We start from the raw sequence: 21,673 nt of genomic DNA on the forward strand, positions 1-21,673 counted from the left end.
GATCCCTGCGCAACCAAGAGGCGCTAGTCGAAAAGCGCAGCAGCATCAGGATTCTCACGGAAACAACGCAGCACCTTTCTGTAGAAGTGCATGCGAGTCGGTGAGAGTGGGAGCTGTCTGAAGCTGCACTCCTTTTTCTTTCTGGGTAGTAGAGGTTCGAAATGTGGCGGATTCACCGATCAAAGGCAGCTCTGAGGGCCTCGAGAGGCCATAAACGGGCAATTGTAGGCCCTTGTCGATGTGTTGGGTGACGAGAGACCATGAGATGGAGTCAAAAAGGATCATGAACTGCTCGTGAACGTGAAAGCGAGACCGTGAAACGAGACTGGTGCAAAGTCGAGGATACTCGACCCCACTATTGGGACCAGACCACTTTTGGACTAGTGTTCGCAAGGGGGCTGACGAGGCCAGTGGGCCCTCAACCGAGCAATGCTTGCAGCCCTGTCATATTTACTGTGTAACCACCACGTAACGGCACAACCGCGCGACCGCAACCAACGACCTCACGTCTTTGGATGAAGCTGTTTGTCCCTGGTCAAGTCGAGTGCGTGGGTGAACTTGATGGTTTGTAAATACTTTTAGTCCGATTCGATGTTGGTGAGAATGTTGGACGGGGTTTACACCTCCGAAATTTTGCCAGTGGTTAGAGAGAGCGGATGACTTGCAGCTTGAAAGGCCGAGATCGACCAAAATCAGGTGTCTACCTTGAAGAAAACAGAGATCAGAAAAGAGTTCTTCAATCGACATGACCGTCAACCAAGTGAATCCGACGTTCAGAGCTTCCGATCGGGTATTGTACCAGATCCGTGTCCGCCGTAGATCAGTGTTCGGTATGGACAATACCGAATGGCGAAGGACCCTGAAGTGGTCAGAACCGCTTGACTGTCACACAAATAGAAGTTGCCATGATGGTAACGCCCGGATGATCCAGATCTGTCAGCCTGAATAAGACATTGAATCCGAAAAGGCAACTTGACAGCCCTCAGGTCTGCTACAGAGCCAGACTGGAGTGTCCGATATTCAAGCTGTGGTGGTGAGGAAGGCGTCGACTGTCACTGGCCAGGAGATTTAGACATGAGCGCGGGACTGGATGGCAAGCACGACTGGGCCAAGTACAGGAACTTGATGATGATAAACTGCAATACGACACAGAAAGTGTGAAGGGCATCCCGCGCGCTTTCCGTTGTTGGCTACCGATACTTCTTCTACCATCTCATATTTCATAGCTGATGAGTTGGATACTGAAGGCCAATCATTTCACTCAACTTGTCCTCATCAGCGGAACACCTCGGCTTCCACTGCATGTTGTCAAGTGAGGCTATACTACTTCCCAACGACATTTTGTCTATAAACACTCCAATATCTTGCCAAAACAACGAATTTGGGAAAAGAAATGTGTTCTCCGATCCGTCCCAGCAGGGAGTTCCTGTGAGGACGCGGCCGCGTGAAACCACCCCACGCCTCTCACACACCACCAAAACCACCATCACAATGTCTCATCGTTAGACTTGGCAACCACATGCTTTTCCCACCCTGCCAACTTGAGTCCGAGTCACAAAGTGTGGTAAACACAAGAGTTGAGGAAATGCTCTCCGGACTCATCAAAAAGGTGAGCGCGTGTGATCTTCTATCCCCATCCTTAAGCGCCACTCTTCACCTAGCATAGCATATTACTATACGATGTTTTGTTGTGAAGACAGCAAGAATGCCCTGGCCGAGTGACTGAGGGGGCTTTGTGTTCCACTTGCGGTCTGACAGGGATGCGAACTCAAAGGAGGTCGAAGTACCGGGTACTTTGGGCCAGGGCAGCAAAGCCACATGCATCGAGCTGCATGGCGACCCCCACCGTCTGAGAGACTCCATCGCTCCCTTTCCCCTGCCGCAGCCGCGCACTTTACAGGCACTGGACAGGGCAGTCCAATTGGCAGGCGCCAAAGCGTCCACTTTCAGAGGCTGCAGGCACTGAAGCACTGTCGAGGGCAACTTCATCTGAATGCCTTCCACTTTCTCTCCACCGTTGTCTTTTTCGAAACTTTTGACTTGCACAACGATTTCCTCTTCTGTCCTCGCTCATGGAACTCTCCGTCCTTGGCTTGACCGTTCTCAATCTCGACAATGATTGAAGCCGCCGCATGGAGCCTCTTCCAAGCTTCCAGCGCGACTCCGCGAGCCCGTCAGACACAATGGCACCTTCTCGTCTCCACCCCATTGAGATGCTGCCGACGACAAGATTCTAGAACTCCTCACTGCTTACGGTACGAGTATATGTAATTCCAAGGCTTGGCTGGGAGCAACATGGCCGAATATTCCCGCCCATTGGACAATGCCATCGAAACAGAGGCCAGCAGAGACCCACCGGACCCTTACGATGCCATCAACAGTGCCAAAGCCAAGCCTTTTTCTCCTTACTGCAGCTTTGTTGCCAAGACGCTCTCTCGACGTCACAAGTCCGACTGCCTGCTGACGTCAAGATTACTGAGAGAGTGTTTACGCTCGCTGTTTACAAACATCAAACATCGCCGCAGTTGCTATCCACAAGTCCGTGGAGTGTTATGTTCTCACGGTCTTACGGGACCGTTGCCGACCAAAAGACTTCGTTGCCAATGCCGGACATTGGGCCGCCAAGCGTCACCGGAATCAACAAGAAATACCGCAGATCAGAGACAACGCGGCAGTACACTAAGATCGATCGACTAAGATGAAGCTTCATAAACAACACGCGTCATAGAAAGCCAAGATCAAAGGGCCCGAAGCTGTGGAACGGTTGATCTTAAAATATTAGATGCAAGTCATGATCATCAAGTGGCCAAAGCTTGCTCTGAATGCCATCAATCAAAGAAGCTCTGATCTCTGGCCCGGAGCGGTGTTGCGGCGCCGAATCGAACGCGGAGCTGAAGCCTCATCAAGGCCTCGGAAGGTCGATCACGGCATCCCGAAAACCTGATGGGCCCGTAGGCCCGGCCCCGCCCCCATCCGCCATCCGCCAGGCGCTCTGCATGACATTATGGGCCATCTTGATCATCAAGGCCTGCAAGGGCAGTGCTTTATCCTAAGCAACTCCACCATGGCGGTTGGGAAGACGGAGATGTTAACCTCTTTCCGCAAAACCAAAACACCATGGCCATAGCTCTGCTCCTCCAAAGAACGGATACTGTATGGAGTCCTTTCACCCTCATCACTCTTTGAGTCTGCCATTGACAATTTCAATGACCCTATCAAGAGCCTATCTCAACTTCGGAACAGAGAGTTCACTAGCCTCGGCCTCGTTCCTTCATTTCCCGATGCTGTGGATTTTTTTCTACGGAATCCCCTCCCTTGCCTTCAATCTAGCTGCGGAAAGAGACAGGTAGCATTCACTAAAAAGCCACTAATGCCCTGTTACTGTCGGAGCGCTAAACCAAGCCAACCAGCGCTGCATTGCGCTAAACATTAGGAGCGAGATGGAAATAGGTAGTAGTGGTGGAAGAAGCCGTCGATGCGGCTCACGGGCATTTGACAGGAGGATCCGAACCATCTTACTGACGCCCTCATGCATTGGAATTGTTGCTCTCTCGGTCGAGACCTGCCACAAGAGAATAGCACGGAAGCTGCCCCTCGACCTCCAACCCGGATGTTGCCAAAAAGCCAATCACAACGCTGGCGATATCAGTTTCGGGAGCTGTCTGAGCGATCTCGGACTGTCCACTATAACACCCGCTGGTCGCCAAGACAATTCAAGCTTCCGACGTACAGCTATGGTGCGCTTTTACTGCCGAAATACCGCACTGCGGTATAGATAGAGATAGGTAAAGGGAGGCTATGATGTGATCTCATCTGTGATGCCATCTGTCTGCGACCGGGCGGGCAATCGCCAGCTTGCCAGCTTTGTGAACCCGGACTCTCATGCACGGGTGGGAAGACAAGCCAACTTGGAGACTCCGGCTTCGGAGATTTGAGTGAGGACAGAGAGCAATGCTGTTGGTGTTGCTTCCGCCCTTCCTCCTCCTTAATAGGGTCGGTGAACGGGACAGAAGTTGAACGGCTTGTTGGTTAGCTGACTGCCTGAGGTGGCAGGTTGACGCGCTGTAGCTAAGTACCTACCAGTTTGGCAAGGGGGTGTGTATCCCGAAACGAGTGTGGTTGGAATTGATGGATTGCGAACTGGAAGAGACAAGTCGTCAGAGTGCTCGTCATCCCACCTGTTCGTCCACCATATTGCTTCATCACTTCTCATCTTTGAGGATTTAGTTAGTTCCCAAGGAGTACACACCACTATACCGCGGCTGTGCAAGTCATATCCAGATGGACTCTTGGAGTGGAGGGGGGAAGGCTTCACCTCAGCCCAGCCCAGCCGAGCCGCTAGCGACCCCATCATTGTAACGGGCAGTGACGACTGGACACCCACCACTGTCACCACTGTCACCACCACGCCCTCAGTGACAGCGACAGCATCCTCAGTTCTCACTCACCAACCTCCTCCTCTTTTCCCCTGCACCTTGCAAAATTGCCAGCTTGCCACTTGAATTCCTGTTTCGTTCTCTCAAATCCGTCTCTCGACCTGCGGCATTTTAACAGGCAAGAAAACAGAAGCAGGACGCATGTGAAACCCTTGACACTTTCGGTCGCTTTCGAGACGGGCGGCCAATTAGGGGGTAAATTCGACGTGGGGGTTCACCCAAGGCGCACCACCACCCCCGCAGCATGTGGTCGGTTGCGATGTGGGATGGACACGGGCGAGCACGGGTTGGACGCGGGGCGCTTGTGAAGGTGGTCGACAGGGGCTGAGTTGAGAGCTCGGTGCTGGGGGTTGGATGGATGGTTGGATGGTTGGTTTGAGAACTAACACAGCGAGGTCGTCGTCTTCAACGTTTGGATCCCTCTTTCGATGAACGGTCTCGGTCTCGATGACCATTTCCCAGTGACCCGGGCCGATGATCAACCCGTGCTGGGAAACAGGTTCGTTCGTTGCTGGTCTCGAATGCCGTTCGTTGTTGGATGGATGGATGGTGGCTCGACTGTTCTGACCTGTCTCTCGCTGCTTGTCCATGTCATTGTCGTCGTCGTTGTTGTTTGGAAGTCGTCCTCCTTCCTATGATCCTCCATGCTTCTCAAGTGAGACCCCTAACCCTGAGATGTTGACTCTCCATCCGTCGTATATCCCATGCTTTGCAAGCTCCATGTGTCGTGCGTTCGTCGATTTATTCCTCCTCCTTGCTGATCAAGTTGATTATGAAGTTGAAGTGTTGTCGAAAGAAGTGTCGGCCGACTGACTGATGACATTTCAACATGTCTCTCTCAAAACAAAAAGGGGAATCAGCGAGCCTTATATAACAATGGCAAATTGGCTTACTTCCCCTTTCTTCTCCTATTCAAAAAAGGAAGTACTACAGACACATCCATTGTTTGCTGGCATCGCAAATTTGCTTGGTTCGTCAAAAGAGAGAGATAATATTTCCCTTATCTCTTGGATGTACAATCGCACCCCCCGGATCTGGTGTTGCCGTCCACCATTCACAGCGTGCCGATCAGCGAAATGACCACCTGGACACAAGGGGTTTTTGGCACTTTTGGCAGTTCTACACTTTCCTATCTTCAGGGATTCCGCTTGCTATAGCTGTCCGTTTGCAGCAGCAGCAGCGATATCTATCCATCCATCTGATATGAAGGGGGTATGTCACTCGCTTGTCAACGCCCCAATGGATCGAGCCAGATAGATCGACTGTGTGCCCAGATATTTCGGCGGTGTGGGGCCATACAAACTGACAGCCAAGCTCAAGCCAAGACCCCAGGCTTGGCATCAACTTCGCGCATCACCAATGGAAATCCTCACCAAAAGTCATCATTTCGAACCACGACAAAGAGAGCTCAAACGACCTTTTTCGAAGCGCTCAATTGAAATCTGACTTGACATGGATAAGGGCATTACCATGGGCGCGCGGTACTGGTATCGGCGGTATTATAGTAGCGGTTGTTGGAGCTCCCGTTATTGTGCTTCCAGTTGTGCCTCCCTTTGGCCTGACTTTGAGCTCTTGGAGTTGGACTTCTCGAACGAACCGCCTCCTGGTTCATGTGCTTTGCTTCCGCCATTGCCTCCTCCTCCCTCTAGCTTTCCAGCATTGCCGCGGTTGTCCTCTTCTTGAGCGCATCGTGAGCACGAAGCGAATGGTGAAAATTCTTTTCTATGATGGGCCTTTTCCACCTGCTCTTTTGAGTTATAGTTCAAGTTGTGCAGACATTACAGCGGAAGTGTTACTTGGTCTGCTTGGCTCAGTATCTTGGGCTGAAGAAAGTTCCAATGAGAGTGCGTTCGATTTCCGCAGTTCTTGACAGCCTATGAGCATGCTTGCTTATTGTTCTACGTACACGTGTAAGGAAAACACAGCTTTACTGGCAACAATATTTTGTCGTCATCTGACGTTTCTAGTCATTCCTTCAAGCTTCCGATCCTGATGCAACTAAACTCCCATGAAATACAATACACACACGATCCATACATTACATACATACTCCATATGCACGAAGGGTCCTTCCTTCCTTCCTGGAAGCTGGAAGCAACAAAGGCAATGCACACTACAGTAGCTCAGCAAGCAAGCGGCGCTAAAAGACGCTCACATGATATCAAAATCTGTCACCTTTGATGTCGGTACACAGACAGAATCAGCCAATCATAATTCAGCAGAAAGTTTCGTATAAGTGAACCGAGGACGAGTGAGCGAGTGAACCTGTTATGGAAAGGTTTTCCAGAAGATTTTTTCTCGACGACGGCAGACAACATACATACGACAGGCTATCGGGATGGATGGATCGTGAAGATCCATGGAAGTCTTGGAAGCACTTGGAAGCTTGAATCACCCAGCCAAAAAAAACAAAAAACAAAAAACAATTGACGATATCTTTAATAAGGTATATTAACATCACTTGGCGCTGCCAGTGGCCTCGCCTCGCAGGGAAGCAGGGAAAGTATGGTGAGCATGGCAAGCATGACACTACTGTAGGTACGCCTTACACGCAGGACTGGACGTTCCGCATTATCCACCATGATGACGGTTGTGTTCCGCTTGTTCCTGTTGATCAATGGATACCATGGATACCTCTCCCGTAGGCGGCCTGAGTTAGAAGTACAAATGACATTGACGGGACTCGGGAGAGACTGGTGGTGTGGTTTCGGAGGGAGGCTCGAAGGGAAGGTAGAGGCACAGCAGTAGGAGTAGGGATAGGTAACCGCCAGATGGGACTGATATCAGATACAGCAGCAACATTGACTTTCATTGTCCTCAGCAGAAAGGCTAGTAGTATCTTGCGTTTACCACGAGTGTCAGACATGGGAATATGAACGGTGAATAGATCTCGAAACGATACCAAATAGACAAACAACCATCTACCTAGATAAGCCTCTTCCAACTCCAACACGGCAACAGCAAAAAAGCTACCCAACCAGTCCCGAAATTATCAGTTCCTTTTGACAACCAAGCCCTTCATGTCTCCTCCGGAGCTTTACATCTAAGCCTGCGAAGCCTCCACCATCGAAGAAGCCTGCGAAGCAGCCTCCTCCTTCGCCATCTGGCTCGCAAACGGAATCGTCCTATTCAGCAACCCCCTCTGAATCTCCGCAAACTTCCCAAAGTTCATCTTGATAGTTCCCTCGGGGTCGACATGCTCGCCAGAGATAATCGTATGGACCCTCATGCGCTTGTCGTATCTAAGCCCAGACAGCAGCTTGGGCGTGATGAGGAAGTATTGCGACGTACGCTCGCCGCAGGCAATCTCGACCATGCGTTCGTGCACCATGCGCTCGTTGCGGGGGTCCATGCCTTGGTTGATCTCGTCGACGACGCGGAAGGGGGCTTGAGCCATTGATTGGAGGGACATTAGGTAGAAGATGGTTGAGACGGCGCGCTCGCCGCCGGATTGACGATGTTGGTCGAGACGTTGGAGGGCTTCGCCCGCTCTGTAGGGTAGAATAAGGGTTAGTGATTGATTGTGAGAAAGGGAGTGGGAGGAGGAACGGGAAAGGGGAAACGTACCGGAATCGGACCTTGATTTCGATGGCCCACTTCTCGAAATCCTCGTCCTTGTGAACACCGACTTCTCCCGCGCAGCTGATCTGTTCAAAGTTGTACGAGAACGCGTCGTTGATCTTGCTGACAAGTTCATCCAGCCTAGGCTCCCACTGGCTCCTGATGGTTTCGATTTTGGCGTTTACGTCGGCTAGCTGGGCTGCGCGGCGATCATGGTTTGCTTGCTCGCGCTCGATTTTTTGCGCCCAGTCCTGGTACTCTTTGAGCGCATGTGGATTGTTGGCCTCGATGCCATCCGCCAAGTTCTCCTGCGCCCTAAGATCACTCTCAACCTGTTCTAGAGTCGTGGTCTTCGCCAGAGCCGAAAATTCCCCCCCACTCCTCTCCTCCTCGCTGAGGGCATCTTCGGCAGCCGCCTTTGCCTCGGTGGCCCGCTGGCGTATCTGGAGAATTTGCTTTGAGATTTCCCCCAGGGCTTTTTTCTCATCTTCTAGGTTCTTGATTCTCTCGACGTTCTTCTCCTTCAACACTTCAAAGTCAGACTGGGCTTCGATAAGAAGCACCTTTGCCTCCTGGAGGGCCTGGTACGCCTCTCGGATGTCCGAAAGTTTCGCTTGATGCTGTAGAACGGCTTCGGCTTTTTTGAGAACGGCGCGATCGTGCTGCTTTTCGAGATCGGCCAGTTGGCGCTGAGTTTCGACGAGCTCCTGTCTCTTGTCCTGCTCTGACCTCTTCTCGGATTCTATAAGTAAGGTTAGCATGACGGATGGCTAGTTAGGGTCAAAGAAAACCTACCGATCTTGTCAGGGAGAGCTTGCCAAATGCTGTGTTCCCTTTGTAGCTCGTTTTTCTCGGCTCGTAATCGCTCCTGTTGTAGGTGTCAGTTAATTGCATCCAGGAAATTACAGGCCGAGTAACGTACGAGTTTATTGTTGATTGTTGTAATCTCTTCCCGCAACACATCCATGTCCCCTAACAGCTTAGTATTTTGCTGTTTCAGTTCCTCGCGTTCGCCGGCAGCTTCAGCTAGCTGACACTGCAGTTCCCTCTTCACAGAGTCATCCACCGGCTTGTCTGTCCAGAATTTGCCCGGACGGACCTGCTGAACACGAGTTGAAACGGCACCAGAGCCATATTCTACACGGCGAGTGATATGGTAAGATTGCCTTCCGGCAGCAAAAAAGCGGATACGACCGTCCAATGTGATCTTGTCGTATTGTTCTTCCGAGATATCGGCAAGTGCGATCGCCGTGCGGTGTAAGTTCTTCTCGGCGCAAAACATGGCCAGTACCGGGTCGGGACCTTCAATAAAGTCAATGATGAACCCGTCAAGACCGAGAGCGTTGAGTTCTGCCTGCGACGTAGGCCGCCTGAATGAGTTGGCGTCGGCGGTGCAGCATCGAATAGTGCCGGAAAGTCCCATTACGTTGACAATTTGGTGGTTGAGTTTTTTAAGGTCCTCGGGTGATTGCGTCGTGAAGCACAGGAAATCGTCCCCTTGCAAGAAAGCTTGCACGAGATTGGAATACCGAGGATCCTTGACGGAGCAGCTCAGCATTGGTGGGGCAAATACCTCGCTCTCAAAAACATTCTGATTCTCCTGCAGCCATTCCCAGATCTGAGCAGCGTCGTTGTTGGCCTGTCGCAGCTTGCTGAGTAACTGGCCCTGGTGAGAATCGAGAGCCGCCAATTTCTCCTGGGCCGTTTGGATTGTCCTATTTTTTTCTTTCCCTTGAGTTCTCAACGTCGTGATCTGTTCATTCAGTTCCGCGATTTCCTGTTCCTTATCGCGGATCTTATGCTCTTGCTCTCGCTGTTGGGTGTCAGCATATTAACAAGGTCATTCTGTCACCGTGGGGGAAGGATCACTTACAATTCGCCTGTTCCATTCGGCTGGATCAAATTCCCTAGGGTTCTGTTCGTACTTGGCTTCCAACTCGGTGATCTTCTTACGGATCTTGCCAAGTTCCTGTCTTCTAGCAGCAAACGCGCCTTGTTCCGCTTCAAGCTGGCCAGCGAGGTTCCTGACTGTGATCTCGGCCGCCTCAATACCTCTGACAGCATTTTCAGCATCTTTTTCGGCGTCTCTTAGCTTGGCTGTCCTGGTTTCGACAGCGGCTTTGACCCCTCCCACGTATTCCTGCTTTTTATTAACCGCCTCCAAGGATGGAGCAGAGTCTCGCTGGAGTTGAATCAAACGGCGTTCAGCATCCTTTTTCTTCTTCTTTTCAACGTAAAATTGTTCACGGGCCTCGTTATAGGCGACAACAAGCTTCAGCTTTTTGAGTTTGGCAATGGCGGCCTCGTACTGTTCTTTTTCCCGAAGCCTCTCGACATCCGTCTGCAGAGCTGCTTGTCGCTGCTCCAGTTTCTTGATCTCCTCGCCGCTCTCGTCGGCACTGCGCTGGGCTTCTGCTTGGACTTTGTAGTGGTCTTTCAGTTCGCTTTGCCACGCAATCATTTCTTCCGGTGCGGCGGCTTGCAGAGTCTTCTCCAGCAACTCGACCGGAGTGAGGCCAGCAAACTCGGCCACCTTTTCTTGGGGCAAGAATTGACACAGATTGTCGATTTGGATGCGAAGCGAACTCATCAGTTGGTGCACCTCCTTGTGAGTGGCTTTCCTACGGTTGATGGTGAAATCGCGGCTATTATTCTCTCGGGTGATAAGAAGACCGACGACGTAGTTGCTCTCTCCGGGTTCCCCTTGGAGTTCCACCTCAATCGTGGCTTCGTCCTTTCCGTGCTTCACAAACTCTCCGTAGGCGGTGGCGCGGCCCAATACGTTGGAAGGAAAGCCTAATCCTAAGCAAATAGCACAGACAAGCGAGCTCTTTCCGGTGCCATTGGGTCCAATGACCATGTTCAAACTCGGACCAAGAAAAAACTCGGCCTCGTTGTAGGTGACGAAGTCCTTGAGTTTGACGCGAACAATGGCACCAGGCTTGAAATCGGAACTGCTTTGGCCATTTGGCTGGGGCGATGCCGATGCTGTAGGGTCCCTTCTCCTCCGTGATCGAGCTTGTGGCCCGTTGCCGTCGACATTGTGTGAGCCATCGCCTCCTCTGAGGTTGAAGCTGCTGAACATCTCGTCATCCGTGGGATTTCGCTGTCCCGCGGCGGGGAAAGACACGGGCTCGGACGCCATGCTTGCGGGAATGTAAGATTGGGGCGAGAGTGGGCGTTTCCCGGTGCAGAGGCTGGCAAAAAGGGTCTCGCGTGTGGAATCAGGGCATATTCCAGCGATCTGGAGCCCAGAATCAAAACTTGGTCAACGCTGGACCTGAACCTGGCCACCTGAGACAAGTCTGAGGCGAGACTGGATTAGAACCGATGGCACGGAGATGCTGGGCTAGTAGGATGGGTTGAAATTCGCACATAAACCAAGGCTAGTAGCGATGGTGGTGCACAGGAATCAAACGAGAGATACAAAGGACGGATGTCGTTGAAGGATGTTGAGCGAGTCAAGGAACGCGACAAGGCGCGTTGGTTAATGGAGTTTCCTGAATGGGTCGTTGCTGCAGTGGGGAGCAAAAGAGACGGGTGCGGGTCGCCAGGTCACGAGGAGGAGGTGGTTCGTGCGTTGTTGACTGAAGGGTTAGTTATGCATCTTATGCATCTGCACCTGGCCCGCCTGTCTGGTCCAAGCTTCAGGGCCCTTGTGCATTTGTGGCTTGGCGTTCAGCCAATTTTCTGTACAGTTCAAACTTTACTGACTTCATGTCATTGATCACGACCACCATATTCAAACTGCTTCTGTCATGAGAAGCGATGTCTTCAATTTATTCGATTTTCATTCGCCCGATGATATTTTGAATGGCTTCCGAATCCTTTCCACCTCTTCGGAGACGCGAATTTGCACGACCTGCTGTTGACTCATGCTTGTGCTTATCCATTCCTCCCATCCACAGGCCACCAAGGTCGTCTTCCCATCTGCTTCGCTTTATCTCCGCCCCAAGCTCATAAGGGCTTCTTATACCTGGGCTTTATTTGGACTTTCCAACGTCTGACAAAGTGTGGGAATGATTCGAAAACCTCAAAAGCTCACAGCAGTTGGCGCCATGGCTGGCATAATGCATTGCACCTTTGACAGAGTTGAACGGCACACGATGGACGTCCACTGAACACTCCACAACAAAGCTTGCTTTTCATCCATGGTTGACATTGGCTCTCATTTGACGGATTGATGGTTTCCAAGTGTATTGTCTCATCCAGGCATTTTGTCTTTCGGCGGCTTTTGTATGTGCAAGTGTCCCACCGAAGACTGCCTGGCCCCAGCCGTATTTGGTATTTGGAACCAAAACGTGCTGATGGGCACCACATTCTTTGAGCTTTGACGAGACATACGGCTTTAGACGTTTATCTTCAGGTAGAGAGCTGTCAGGGTTTCTAACTCGCACGATTGCAACATATGGGGTGCCATCAAGGCGAGTTTACGAGAGAGTGTCTTTGCAGACTGACGATCATGATGGGAATGAGTCAAGGATACCTCGCTCCCACCTAGCAACCAACATTTGGGAACCTCTAAGTTGTAGGAACCAGGACGGTCAGTGTAGTTGTATACCTATTTCCAGGTTGTGTTGTTGTTCGTCCGATGTCACTGGAATGGTGCCGGCCGGACTATCGTGGTCAGTCAAGGGCAGGCGGTTGCCGGGGAAATCGCTCCTTCCATTCCAAGGACATCAACTCGCGGGTCCAAACATTGGACGGCCGCGCAAAAACAGAACCCGAAAGTTACGACGGCTGTTCCGGTCCGTCAAGTTCAAAATTTCCAACCAATTCTGAAGTACCGGTAAAGTCGTCCCGCCCCAAATCTAAAGTGCCAGCCGCAGCCTTAGGCCTTCCACCCTTCCCGTCCGCCTCTTCACTTTTTCCTCACCCTCTCCTCACCCTCCACTCCCGATACTTCGACCTCATCCTCGACATCATTCAATTCTTGCACTCACACTTGCGCAAACCATCCCATTGGGTTCAACTCAATCCGTGTCGGGATTTCCCATCTTGTTGCTCGTGTCTTTTCTCCTTCCTACCCTGTTGCCTCCTTGGCATCGCCAGTTCGGCATTGCTCTTGCCTGTCGTCTGTCGTCGTCTGTATCTAGTCCCCCTCTTCCTTCGCAGAGACAGAAGCCGCGATCGTACTAAGCATCTACAGCCGCCTGTCGCGACTTAATTGCTTCATCCTCGTCGGTCGTCCTCCACCGATAATTGGCGAGGGTCTACTATCCTTCCATGCCACGCTGATTCTGCCACCATGGACCAACGAACGGGCTCTCGTGTTTCCGTCCGCCAACCTCTCGGCGACGCGACCAACAGAGCAAACATCGCCGCGATGCAAACCAGCTCGCGACCCAAGGTCGAGGCTAACGCAAAGTCATGGAAGAAGACCAACCGCAGCAAATCTACGCCTCCCATCATTACCGACATCCCTCTCGTTCAGCATCATATCGTAACCATCCCCTCTCCCGTTGCTGTACCGGATGTCCCCTCCATGAGCCGCCTCCGTCACCCTTCTTCACTTCAGCAGATGAACAACCAAGAAGTCCACGATGCGCGCCGGGTCTCCCAATTTTCAAATGTTTCTTCAAATGCGTCCAGCACCCGCCTACAAAAGACCCATATCGGCCCATGGCAGTTGGGCAAGACCCTGGGCAAGGGCGCCTCTGCCCGCGTTCGCCTTGCGCGTCATCGCACCACCCATCAGCTGGTCGCCATCAAGATTGTAGCCAAGAGCACTGCCCATGTTACGCAAGCTACGAGTATGGTAAACCTGGAGCGAGTCGACTACCGCAAGCCAAGCACAAGCGCCGACGGGGTCCGCCGAATGCCCCTCGCCATTGAGAGAGAGGTTGCTATCCTGAAGCTCATTCAGCATCCAAACATCATCAAGCTGCATGACATTTGGGAGAACAGGCAGGATATGTAAGATAAACAACGCCATGTGCGGTTCTCCATGATTGACTTGACTAACATCTGGACCAGCTACCTCGTCACCGAGTACGTCGAAAAGGGTGACCTGTTTGACTTCATCAACTGGAACGGCCGCCTCAATGAAGAGGAAGCAATTTTCTACTTTCGGCAAATAATGAGCGCCCTCGAGTATTGCCACAGCTTCAACATCTGCCATCGGGACCTGAAGCCCGAGAACATCTTGCTCAAGTCAGATGGCCAAATCAAGATTGCCGACTTTGGCATGGCAGCCCTGCACCAGGAGCCAACCCATCACCTCAAAACCGCTTGCGGCAGTCCTCATTATGCTGCACCCGAGCTGCTTAAGCATCAACCCTACAAGGGCTCAGCCGTGGACATCTGGGCCATGGGAGTCATCTTGTTTGCCATGTTGGCTGGCCGTCTCCCCTTCGATGACAATGACATGGACACCATGCTTCAAAAGGCCAGAAGAGGCCATTACAAGATGCCAAACGATCTCTCCCGAGAGGCTAAGGACCTTATCCGGAAGGTTTTGGTCGTCAACCCATTGCAACGCATTACCATGAAGCAGATGTGGAAGCATCCCCTCATCAAGAAGTATGACTATGTCGACGATTATCAGCAAAGCGATGGTCAACCGCAGGACGTCTTGAGGAACGCAGACATCGGTCCAATCCCAGAGAAGGAAGTTGATCCCCAGATCCTCAGACAGCTCAAGTCCATGTGGCATGCTTATTCAGAGGCCCAAATCAAAGAGAAACTTGGCCAAGAGAAGTAAGCCTATGCCTCTTCTGTCTAGTCTCTATTCAGGCCTCATGCTAACCTTGCGCAACAGACCAAACGACCAAAAGGTGTTTTACTGGCTTCTCTATCGACACAGAAATGCACAGCTCGAGAACTACAACAACGACATTCCCATTTCAAAGAGCGATTTCCACCACTTGAAGCCCCCTAGCTGGGGAAAGCGCATTTCGACCTGCGAATTCACGCAGCCCTTTAGAAATGGTCATGGGAGGAGCATTTCCAAGTTCACCGTCATCTCCAACGTCGCCGAAGTTAATGATTCCGGCACTGTCAGTAGCTATGATCCTTACAGAGCGTCACAAGTCCTGCGCAATTGCGCTTCGGAAGCGAGCCACGCAAGGATCATAGTCCACCGCAATCCCTCCGAGCCAGGCACCCGGTCCAACACGTCGAACATTGCCCATTCGTACAACTCCTATACATCTTTTGGCGGTTCATTCCGTAGGCGGCCGAGGATGAACTCTCAACGCACGAATACCACAGGGCGCTTGCGATCTTCCATGGGATCCATGGGTTCACTTAGGAGTATCAATGGCACACCTCGGGTGCGGGCAAACAACCGATCCAGGAGGGGTGTTGACTTTTCCAGCATTCGTGCCAGAGACCGACTCCAGGCTCGGATTCGGGAGAATGTGCGGGCTGCTTCGAGCAGTGTAGCTGGTAGCAGTGTGGTTGATAGACGCGATTCTTGCCGGCAGCAGCTGAGACAGAAGGCCTCGGATATCCATTCTGCCGACAACACTCTGAAATCGAGAGATGAGACGCTCATCTGGGACGAGGAACTGCAGCAGCTCGGCTATAGAATTGCAATGGACTGCGATGAAGCATTCCGTAGCTCTCTTGTCGGGTCTGAATCTAGTGTTGCTGTTAGCGGGTCTCGTGAGAACAGTCCATTTTCTCTCTCCCTGGGCACATCTTCGCCCTCTCCACAGCCAGAGTCGTCGACGGCATTACCTTCTGAACAACAAGCCGCCAGCCATTCGTGGGTGAACCGGCCTCTCCCTCCGATCCCATCTATCGAAGTATCTCCGGCTGCAAATCAGACATATGTGGTCAATGTCCATCCAGCTCCCCTCAGGATAGAGCGTCTTTCTCTAGGCAATTGCCCCTCACAGACCATTGTTCCAGACCGTCGTATTGTCTCGGAGCCTGCCTACACGACACCTGCAGGCAGGGATCCCCGACAACTACCGTCCATCTATGAGACGGCGTCTGAAGACTGGACGCGCAATGCTTCCACCAGGTGGGCCTCTCCTGAAACACCATCACCGGCTGAGAACAACAAAGCGCTGGACTACCTGGCTAGAGCTGAGAACACTATTCGTGTGGTCAACTCTCCCACGGCAGGACCCGTTCCTATGCCGGAGCCTCTCAATGTTCGCAAGGTCTCCAAGACGACCTCAGCCGCGCCTTCTGAAAGCAACTACCGCAAGACGGCCTTGTCGAACATCCCTCCTGATTACAAGGAGAACTGCCCACTGGGAACACAGCAGGAAGGCCAGGATGTTGGCGATAACACTGTCAATGCCGGCGCTCCAGCCAAGAAGCGTGTTCCATCCTGGTTCAGACGGTCCTCCAAAGAGAACACGAGCTTTGCCAACACAGCCGATACGACTGTGAATCACAATGATACCACAATCATCTCCGATATCCATCAGCAACTAGACGGACTTCAGTCACAGTCTAGTGCTAGACCAGGCCCGTACCCGAACAAGAAGAAGGCCTTTAGCTTTGCATTCTGGAAGGGATCCAAGAGTGAGAACTCGTCGCCTACTGGTAAGAATGGCCTAGAGATGTATGTGAAGAGTTTAACTTACTGACACTGAATGCAGCATCGACTTTCGATATCAGCACCAACAAAGACGGCGGTGGGAAGAAACACAAATCCAGCAAGAGCGAGTCGAGAGTGGTCAGCGGCGCGACTTCGCAGAGCTGGGGTGAGAGCGAAGGGGGTGGCCGTCAAATTGAGGTTCATCAGAACTGGCTGGCCCGGCTATTCCGGGTCAAGCCTGCTACGCGACACCTGTGCTTCTCCATGCCTAGACGGCGGGCTCGGCAAGAGGTGGCGATCCTGCTCAGGGAGTGGCGCCAGTTCGGCATCAAGGATGTCGAGGTTGATAAGGAACGCAACATCATCTTTGCTCGCGTGGGCGCCCAGAATGGTAAGTTTTTTTGTCTGGTCTCAGATATCAGAGTTATATGGAGACATGGATATGCTAACGATCTATGTTCGATGTGTAGTGCACAATGTCAAGGAGGTCTCGTTTGCGATTGAGATCATGATGGTGATTGAGCATGGCAAGCGTAACCAGCGAACCCAACTCAGCATTGCGCGCTTCACGCAGGAGAAGGGAGCAGCTAGCAGCTTCCATAAGGTTGTTGATGCGATCAACGTGGAGTTCCGTAACCGCGGGCTTCTTGTCACCGACAAGCGCAAGACGCAGATGATGATCAAGACGCTCAACTCTTGATTGATCCTATACGGACCTCACCTCTCGCCATTATTGCTCACACTCGATATTGATGGCGCGCCGCGGTTGCCGAACAAAGGCTCAAAGCATGTTATGATGCCTTTCTGGCGGGCATTGCACTTTTCTCTGCCTATCTTATACTAACGTTGTTTGGTGGCTTTATCATGTTGGCCTTTGGTGTAAACGGAGTTATCGGGCACCTTGTTGGACTAGGATTGGATGAGAGGAAGATCCTCTGGAGTTTTGGGATTGCGAATGGATAGGGGATATTAGTCCTTGTAAAGGTGGATGAGGAACAGTCCATCTGTCTGTCACAAAGAGAATGGGCAGGGGTATGAAGTTGTTTGTTTACTCAAAAAGGGGGTGGTGGTGGTTCACGGGTGTGTGGGTGATTGAGGAACAAGAAAGACCAGCGACAGATCCGAAGATGCCCTCCGTCTTTCCCTACGTAATCTTGGCATTTGGCGGCTATGGTGGGGATGATGGGACCCACTTGATGAGTGGTTCCGCTTGACGAGATTGGCTCATTGGAGTTCGCGAGTCGTCGTTGTCGTTGAGGACGACGACATTCAGGAGAAGATGGAGATGGAGATGGAAATGGGAACGGGGAACATTCATGGTTCTCCTTGACAGGAGCTAACTACAATTCTTTATCTTTTAATTCTGGTCTTCAGCTGCTCTATTAGCTTGAGATGTTAAAAGTTTGTAATATTCATGTATCTTGTCTAGCAGTCAGTCAGTGCGTTTGTAGAACCAAACGAAAAGAAGGTGTAGATTTCAATGAGAGGTTTTTTTTTCAGACTTCAACCGGCAGCCAACAAAACAAATTCAATGACACTGTTGATGGTTTGTTGGTCAGATTGGTCAATGCCAACTGTCCTGCTGTTCGCGTTGAACGGGTCCCGATTGGGCGGTGATGGGTAGGAACCGGGGTGGCCCGGCCGGAGCTAACGGACCAGCGGGTTGCGGGCTTTCTAGGATTTATAGTGGGCGCAGACCGCTGCTGCCGCGTTTGGGGGCCGCGAGAGGGGCAGCGGCAGCCAGCGCAACATGGCGGGATGGCGGGATGGCGGGACTGGGCGGCCAGCTCGGGCTTCAATTGATTCGAGAAGACAGGCATGGTTGTTGTCGGGTCGCGAGAAAGGGTGACGACACGGCAGAAAAAAATGGAAGCTCTGAGACGTACCGCGACCTCACTGCTGGCGCTGGGGACCACGGACAGCGGTTCTCGCTTCCGCTTCCGAGTGCTGGCGACTGGCGACTGGCGACTGGCGAGGAAGGGTTCATGGGTTCCCGTCCTTTTGGTTCCATATTCCATGAGTGGTCCATGGATGAGTGCTTTTTATATGCGCGAACGCGTGAATTTCCGTGATTTCCTGTTGTTCCTGAACTTTTTATAATATCTCAAGCCTCCCCATCCTCCCCCCTCCGGAGCTGTGTCTGTGACCTTTTCTGGTGCGTATATTCCTTAATTTCTATTCATCTGTATGTTTACTTTCTATTCTCGTGATATCATCACCAACGTCAACGTCACCTTCCGCTCCTCTTCATTACCCCGAGTATAGCTGCAGTAGTTCCCCTCACCATCATCATCTGATCTGACCACAAGTCGCACTCTCTCCAACAAACCCCGCTATCACTAAGCTTTCAGCACCACCACCTTCCGGTGCTAGCCATACGCATACGAGCACCGTTCGCTTACACACGTACCTTACAAAAGAGTATTAGTAACCATGCTTCGATCGATGCGCACTGCCGGCCGCCTGGCCAAGCCTCGGGCTGCTGCTGCCGTTGCTAGCACATGCCTCTCTGGCACCGCCCGCGTTGCTTCAAATGTTGCCAGCTCCTCCTCCAAGGTCGCCGTCAGCTTCTCTGCTGCCACCAAGACCTCTGCCCGTTACTTCTCCAGCTCCAGCGCCATGGCCAAGAACACCAGAATCGAGACCGATGCCTTCGGCGAGATCGAGGTCGAGTCCGACAAGTACTGGGGCGCCCAGACCCAGCGCTCTCTGAGCAACTTCAAGATCAACCAACCCCAGGACCGCATGCCTCCTCCCATTGTCAAGGCTTTCGGTATTCTCAAGGGTGCTGCCGCCAAGGTCAACACGCGCTACGGTCTTGGTATGTGAAACCCCTCCCCTCAGGGCAAGCTCTGGAAGCCATGCGCAGAAAGCTGACCTCCCCCGAAAACAACAGACCCCAAGATCGCCGAGGCCATCCAGCAGGCCGCCAAGGAGGTTGCCGACCTCAAGCTCCTCGACCACTTCCCCCTCGTCGTCTGGCAGACCGGTTCCGGCACCCAGTCCAACATGAACGCCAACGAGGTCATCTCCAACCGCGCCATTGAGATCCTCGGCGGCACCATGGGCTCCAAGAAGCCCGTGCACCCCAACGACCACGTCAACCGCTCCGCCTCGTCCAACGACACCTTCCCCACCGTCATGCACATCGCCGCCGTCCTCGAGGTCGAGGGCGAGCTCCTGCCCGCGCTCAAGTCCCTCCGCGACGCCCTCCAAGCCAAGGTGGACGAGTTCGAGGCCAAGAAGATCATCAAGATCGGCCGCACCCACTTGCAGGACGCCACCCCCTTGACGCTCGCCCAGGAATTCTCTGGCTACGTCGCCCAGCTCGACTTCGGCATCAAGCGCGTCGAGGCCTCTCTCCCTGACCTCCGCCTGCTCGCCCAGGGCGGCACCGCCGTCGGCACCGGCATCAACACGTACGTGGGTTTCGCCGAGGCCATCGCCGAGGAAGTCACCAAGATGACGGGCACCGAGTTCAAGACGGCCCCCAACAAGTTCGAGGCTCTCGCCGCGCACGACGCCCTCGTCCACGCCCACGGCGCCCTCAACACCCTCGCCGCCTCCCTCACCAAGATCGCCCAGGACATCCGCTACCTCGGCTCCGGCCCGCGCTGCGGCCTCGGCGAGCTCAACCTGCCCGAGAACGAGCCCGGCTCGTCCATCATGCCGGGCAAGGTCAACCCCACTCAGTGCGAGGCCCTCACCATGGTCTGCGCGCAGGTGATGGGTAACCACGTTGCTGCCACCATCGGTGGCATGAACGGCCAGTTCGAGCTGAACGTTTACAAGCCCTTGATCATCCGCAACTTCTTGCACTCTACTCGTCTTTTGGCTGATGGCATGCGCTCCTTTGAGAAGAACTTGGTTCACGGCCTGCAGGCGAACGAGGAGAAGATTGCGAGCATCATGAAGGAGTCTCTGATGCTGGTTACTTGCTTGAACCCCAAGATCGGATACGATATGGCGTCCAAGGTTGCGAAGCATGCGCATAAGAAGGGACTGACGCTTAAGCAGGCCGCGCTCGAGCTGAAGGCGTTGACGGAGGAGGAGTTTGATGCCCTGGTGAAGCCCGAGTTGATGATTGGTCCTACGCCTTATAAGGGTTAAGTAGTGACTGGGGTGCAAGAGAAGGGGGAAAGGGAGGTGATGATATTTTGTAATTCTATGTAGAATGAAGCTCAATGATACCATTTTGAAGTACACATCTCAGTTCACTTCTCTAGTTACTCGAGCTTAACTGCTTAGTGTGGAGAGGCTCCAGTTACATGCTTCTTGATAGTATATCAAACATTCGAGAGAGCTTCCAACAAAACACTCCATCCCTCCCTTGCCTCCTTTGCCTCCTTTGCGCCGCGGGGGTTAGTTTCACCGCGACTGTTATGCAATCCAGGCAAAAAGGACAACCCGTTCGAGGCAACTAAGGTTACGGGTGTAGTATGTTTAGACACGACAAAAGCTTCATATGATATTTGTTCTCCTGCTTGCTCCCTTTGCCTTGGCGGGTATAGGAAGCATTGCGCAAAGCCGACAATATCAGATTGAGTTGCCGAGAGATACCTCCCTCTACCGTCCCAATGGTCCGGATAGAAGAAGATTTACTATTTTAGGTCCGGACCGGATAGAACAACTTATTCGTCTGAAGAATTGTGAGAAGAGACGGAGAGAAGAGTGCCTTGCCAAAACCTCAAAATCTGAAGAGACCTTTAAGGAATAGTGAGAATAAGGTGAAGAGACATTGAAGAGACATTGCAGAGACTTTGAAGAGACCTTGAAGAGATATAAAGAGAGAAAAGGATACCTAGTTAGTCTACAACTCCACTCCACACCTACCTACTCTTTGAGCTTTTGCCGCAATAACGCTTGGAGTCTTCTTGACTTTTCAGTCTTCCTTCTGCCCTTTCTTGCCTTGTTTGTATCTCGTGCATTCTCGGTTTAGCGATCCCCCGTAATGCCTCCCTCCATCGATGTCTCGACAGTCGGCGTCGGCTTCTAGAAGCTTACCGGTAGAACGAAGCCCGAGAGCCCGGTACCTGCAGTGAGTACCTACATATGGAACTGTACCCTTAACCGAATCCGAAAACATATGTAGCATATGTGTGTGTGGCGTGTGCCGCCATGTATCTCGGTAGGCATGCAAGCTTGACGTGGCTGTGGTGTAGCGCGTTCGGTACGT

At 52.4% G+C, this 21,673-nt stretch overlaps 4 protein-coding genes across 4 annotated transcripts; 2 read left to right on the top strand and 2 right to left on the bottom strand.

Moving 5' to 3' along the window:
• Nucleotides 1–6,448: 6,448 nt before the first annotated feature.
• On the bottom strand, nt 6,449–7,223 carry B0H65DRAFT_480330 (uncharacterized protein). Its single transcript, XM_062827569.1, has one exon. The coding sequence runs from the start codon at nt 6,892–6,894 to the stop codon at nt 6,652–6,654; it is 243 nt and encodes an 80-aa protein (XP_062677072.1). The 5' UTR covers nt 6,895–7,223; the 3' UTR covers nt 6,449–6,651.
• Nucleotides 7,224–11,509, bottom strand: B0H65DRAFT_480332 (P-loop containing nucleoside triphosphate hydrolase protein). Its single transcript, XM_062827570.1, has 5 exons — nt 9,871–11,509; nt 8,920–9,810; nt 8,793–8,865; nt 8,004–8,739; nt 7,224–7,927 (listed from the first exon to the last, which is right to left on the bottom strand). Exons 1-5 carry the CDS (start codon nt 11,140–11,142, stop codon nt 7,480–7,482), a joined length of 3,420 nt encoding a protein of 1,139 aa, XP_062677073.1. The 5' UTR covers nt 11,143–11,509; the 3' UTR covers nt 7,224–7,479.
• A 1,814-nt stretch (nt 11,510–13,323) lies between these two features.
• B0H65DRAFT_512564 (uncharacterized protein) lies at nt 13,324–17,197 on the top strand (the record flags this gene model as incomplete). Its single annotated transcript, XM_062828584.1, has 5 exons — nt 13,324–13,913; nt 13,974–14,696; nt 14,758–16,502; nt 16,559–16,888; nt 16,968–17,197. 5 exons carry the CDS (start codon nt 13,324–13,326, stop codon nt 17,195–17,197), a joined length of 3,618 nt encoding a protein of 1,205 aa, XP_062677074.1.
• Nucleotides 17,198–18,605: 1,408 nt separating this feature from the next.
• On the top strand, nt 18,606–20,715 carry B0H65DRAFT_337320 (L-Aspartase-like protein). Its single transcript, XM_062823584.1, has 3 exons — nt 18,606–18,682; nt 18,918–19,318; nt 19,394–20,715. Exons 2-3 carry the CDS (start codon nt 18,931–18,933, stop codon nt 20,605–20,607), a joined length of 1,602 nt encoding a protein of 533 aa, XP_062677075.1. The 5' UTR covers nt 18,606–18,682; nt 18,918–18,930; the 3' UTR covers nt 20,608–20,715.
• The last annotated feature ends 958 nt before the right edge of the window (nt 20,716–21,673 follow it).

Source organism: Neurospora tetraspora, assembly GCF_033439725.1.
Source record: "Neurospora tetraspora strain CBS 560.94 chromosome Unknown B0H65scaffold_9, whole genome shotgun sequence".
Classification (NCBI taxonomy): domain Eukaryota; kingdom Fungi; phylum Ascomycota; class Sordariomycetes; order Sordariales; family Sordariaceae; genus Neurospora; species Neurospora tetraspora.